A 4,505-nucleotide genomic window follows, 5' to 3' on the forward strand; every position below is an offset into this window, starting at 1 on the left:
ATGTTAAGATGTTCTTCTGTTATATTCAGAACACACAGCATTTCTGCAGCTCTACAGCTCTAATCGTGCATTATCGCTGGTGTTAGGGGAACACCGTGCAGTAGAATGTTAACGTCAATGTGTTTTTCTTGTCTGAAACTATGAAATTATCTCACAAATAAACAAACAAACACACTGTGTGTATATATATATATATATATATATATATATATGTTCATACCGGCTCCGCTTCCCAGTTGAAGAGATTTTTCCTGAAATGCTCAGCCACGAGTTTGAGTTCGTACGTCCGAGTCACCTCACGCTTTTCAGTCAGAGCTCGTGAAGCGTTTGTGCGCTCAGCAATCTTCTGCAGCGCTTCATCCACTGTCTTCCTCTTCTACAAGTGTAATCATTTACAATTTAAATCTACAAATCCATCTATCTACAACGGTACCTTCTATGATAACACGTAATTCCTCACAATATGGCAACATTTCTGACATAATGACATCATTTTTATGAATGAAATTGCAATATAACGTATGCAGCATGTAGGGGCGGGGTTTAGCATATGATGGGCGGGGTTTGATCATGACCCAGAGGAGTACTGGCTGATGTGGCACACCTGAATAATAAACACTCTAAGTGCTAATGATTTTGTTGCAAAGTTGTACCATGCACAGCATTCCTGTTCATATTAATACACACAATTAAAGAATCTCAACTATTACATTTACATGTATTACATTACACCACAGCGCTGTTCAGTTCTGGATTCTGATTGGTCAGAAGGTGTGGATTAATCATTTTCTATAACAGCAGCTCAGACAGTAGCGCAGCTACTTTATATTAACGCACTCGCTCTAATACGTTACCGTTTCTATAGTAACAGCTCTTTCACAGGGACTCGTACCGTTCCACATAAACGGACTGAAAAAATGTGTAATTGTCGATATAGTGAAGTTTTCCGTAAAGTGATGTTCATTAAAAATTTATGGAAGGAGTCTCCAGTGTCAGTCTCAGAAATAATAGTCAGGATACGGAAACAGTGAGTGTGAGTGCTGAATTAATTCAGGAATAAGGACTGTAAATAACGCAGTGCCGTGGGAGTGGCGTACTCACTCTTTTAAGATCATCATATTGTCTTTCCAGGGCCTGTCTCTTTTCCGGGTCCTGCTCGTTTTTAATCCTGTTTTCTTGGATTATCAGTGGAACTTGTGTAGTGTCCACCACATCGGACACTTGAACGTTCAGGATCTGGGACGTGTAGGTCTCGCTGACGAAGCGAGGGGAATCTCCAAAAAATTCACTCAACATTACCTTCAGCATTCCCTAAATCACGTAGAGGAAAGAAGAATAAAGACTTAAACTTGAAACCGTAAACATTTTGGTTAATAATACAATGTTTAAAAGATTTATTGTGCTATATGCTCTTCATGCTACATATGCTATTGTACACATATGTATGTAATGCTTCACTGAAAGCCGTCGTGACATGAGGAACGCTTTAAAATACTATATTTATTCCATACTGTACACACCTTGTACCCGTAGTTGCACGGCGTCTGAGTCTTCCCCACAGCTTTTCTCACAGCCTCGCTGACATTTTGCTTCAGGTAGGAGAACTGGTCTTCAAATGAAGTCAAGCAAAGTTTTTCCTTCAGAGTGAAGTGAAGACGAACGGGAAAAAAAGAACGAGTGTAATGAGCGCCTAATGGCGAATCCTTACAAAAATACGTAGTATTAGAAAAAGCAAAGTGCATTATAATGGTATAGAAGAAAATAAGAGTCTGAACACTAACAGTCTCGGTGTGGTGAAGCCAGAAAGCAGTGAAGACATCAGCAAGATAGGTATTTCTTTCCTTGTCCCAGAACCAAGCATAAGCATATTCATCAGGACCGCACGACCCAACCGAATACACTGAAACAAGACGATTAAGGCTTTACAGACACTTTAACATGTCTAGACTCAGTAATTAGAGAAAGTGCTAACCGTTTCTGTCTGACAGCTCGTCCAGCATTGATCCAGCATGGCACGATTCCAAATAAACCACCATCTGCAAACATCAGGACTCATTCATCAATCTTTGAGCAAAGTAAAGACATGTATAAGTTGATACCTGATAAATCACCCCTCAGTTAACAGTTACTATAGAAACGATAACGTATCACAGCGAGCGCATTAATATGAACCTGTGATTTGCAGCTGCGCTACCGTCAGAGCTGCTGTTATGGAAAATTCGTCGACGCCTCCTGACCGATCGCGATCCAGAACTCAGCAGCGCCGTGATATCTGTGATCTAGTCTATCCGTTTTTAATAGGAAAGGATATGTATTCGTTTTAATACGAGATCTTTTAAAGATGTGAACTGACAGTAAAATACATACCTTTGAAAACTGGCCGCTCCATGACATCGTATTCACCGTGTTAATGAGATCATGTGCATAAAGCTGTAATAAAAAAAACAACCGATTGTTACGTTTCATGCCCTCGGTGTTATACGGTTATGATGCTCTGAAGAATCTGGAGATATTAGAGCCTCTACTCTCTCACTATGTTGTTGCTGCCAGTTCCTTCACATGTTATTATTATTACTTACTTATTATTATTTTCTTTCGTTCACTAACCATTCCATCTTTTAGAACAATGCATTTTTCGATTCAGAGAACCATCCTCAGAGACAGCGACTTAAGTTTACAGGTTATTCTGATGTTTATGTTCTCCGTATTCACAGCTTCCAAAATGAGAACAAAGCCTCATTACTGAGACAGCAGGAACACACCTGGTGTCAGTTCTGCGGCTCCAGGAGATTCAGGTACAGGTTGTACGGGTGTAGATCCATGCTTCTTCAGTCTGAGTGCACTGTGTTCCACGGTTTCTGGCTTAGAGAAGATGTTCACAGAGGCATTCGGTGGAGGAGGAGACAAACACCTTCCAGTCTATTAGCTCTGGTTGTATGAGGGGTGCAGAGGGATGTACCATGCTTATCTTATGCACTGAAGTGGTTGAGTGAGTCCAGTCAGAGGTTTAAGGCCAATAGAGGAATAAACCACTCCAGCCCTGTTAGTACCAGTAGGTCCGGTTGCATGAGCCAGTGCGAGCTGCTAGAAATATAACAACAGTCTATCCATCTTGGACACCCTGGAGTGTACGCTAACGGGCTAAACCAGCCATTAGAAATTCGAATCAGCAAGTCGTAGACAACACAGTCAGCATTTAAATGGATACACTACAAGGCCAAAACAACGGAAGAGCAAAAGTGAAATGGATCACCCCTTTGGAGGACAGAAAAACTGTCGCTCCAACCGAAGTCAGAAGATGCTCAAGAGAGTTCCGGATGTAAATGGGGTCCATCATATACGAAGGTGCGTAGAGAAAGGAGAAGACGTGAAGTACAGTATTTGTTGCAAATACGACATCACTGTGACGTTGGGACTTTGTTGGAAGGACTTGGGATGGTGCGCACGCTTGAGAGCCTTTCTGGGTGTTAAACAGCACAGCTGGAAATTCTGGCATATTGTGGTTACAGCAAACTGCCATCAAACAGTGGCACTGGACTTAATACTACTCCTCATCTGAGCCGATATCACGCAAGAAAAATGCGCTTTTCTTAAGCTGAAGGTCAGAAGACTTGCGAGTTGAGACATGTTTGTTTTACTTAAACTCCGCCCTGTGCGCGTAACTCTCACGTGATTTCTGGAAGTTGTGAATATCGATGTGAACAATATCAGTATTAAATCCTCACCGCGTAACTCAACTCGACCTTAAAGAGAGGAGAAAATTCACTGAACTTACTGTGGAATGAGGAAATCCAAAGATTCCATGAGCTCCATGGTCCGATAAGTAGATGAAGATAGAATCGTTTTTGTCACTAAAAGGAAACGTGATGAAATAAACATAACGATGCTTACAGATATCTTACATGATAATGAAACTTGATTATTTTCCCATAACAGCATGTCCGTAAGACTTTTATTTTGTTTATACCACAGCGATTTATTTATTTATTTACTAAAGCACAGCACCTTTTTACACCTTTCTCGTACTTTTTATCCTTTTATCGTTACATTTAATGTCATGAAACATCCTGGGAACAAGTTAGTTCCTGTTCTCACGTATGTTCCAGCAGCTATAAACACTCCTTCCCTCACCAGCCTCTGTTTTTCTCTCTCTCGAAATTAAGAAAAAAAACGCAACTTGTCGTCTTTTGTTCCCGAGAAACCGCAAAGAAGCGTAAACTCCTCAGAGCCTTAACCTCCAAGCCACCACTGCCCCAATATGGGGTGAAAGGTCATCAGAGTTAGATGTGGAACTGATGAATATGTCTAATAGAGACCTAATAGAGGTAACTACCTTTGTATGACTTTTTTTGATCCTGTTTTCTTAACAGCAGCCGAATCTCCACGCAGCACAGCCAGAAAGTTGTGAGCTGATACCTCCTGATAATGGACCATTTAAACAGAACGATTCTACAATCACCAAAAAAACCACAACAACACACAAGTCTAATCGGAGTACTTATTAG

The 4,505-nt window shown here is 40.9% G+C and overlaps 1 protein-coding gene across 1 annotated transcript; it reads right to left on the bottom strand.

Annotated features, from left to right (window-relative positions):
• Window positions 1–214: 214 nt before the first annotated feature.
• LOC108273608 (uncharacterized) lies at window positions 215–2,394 on the bottom strand. Its single transcript, XM_053684837.1, has 4 exons — window positions 2,368–2,394; window positions 1,521–1,637; window positions 1,102–1,311; window positions 215–376 (listed from the first exon to the last, which is right to left on the bottom strand). Exons 1-4 carry the CDS (start codon window positions 2,392–2,394, stop codon window positions 215–217), a joined length of 516 nt encoding a protein of 171 aa, XP_053540812.1.
• Window positions 2,395–4,505: the final 2,111 nt, after the last annotated feature.

This window comes from Ictalurus punctatus, chromosome 13 (assembly GCF_001660625.3).
Source record: "Ictalurus punctatus breed USDA103 chromosome 13, Coco_2.0, whole genome shotgun sequence".
Taxonomy (NCBI): domain Eukaryota; kingdom Metazoa; phylum Chordata; class Actinopteri; order Siluriformes; family Ictaluridae; genus Ictalurus; species Ictalurus punctatus.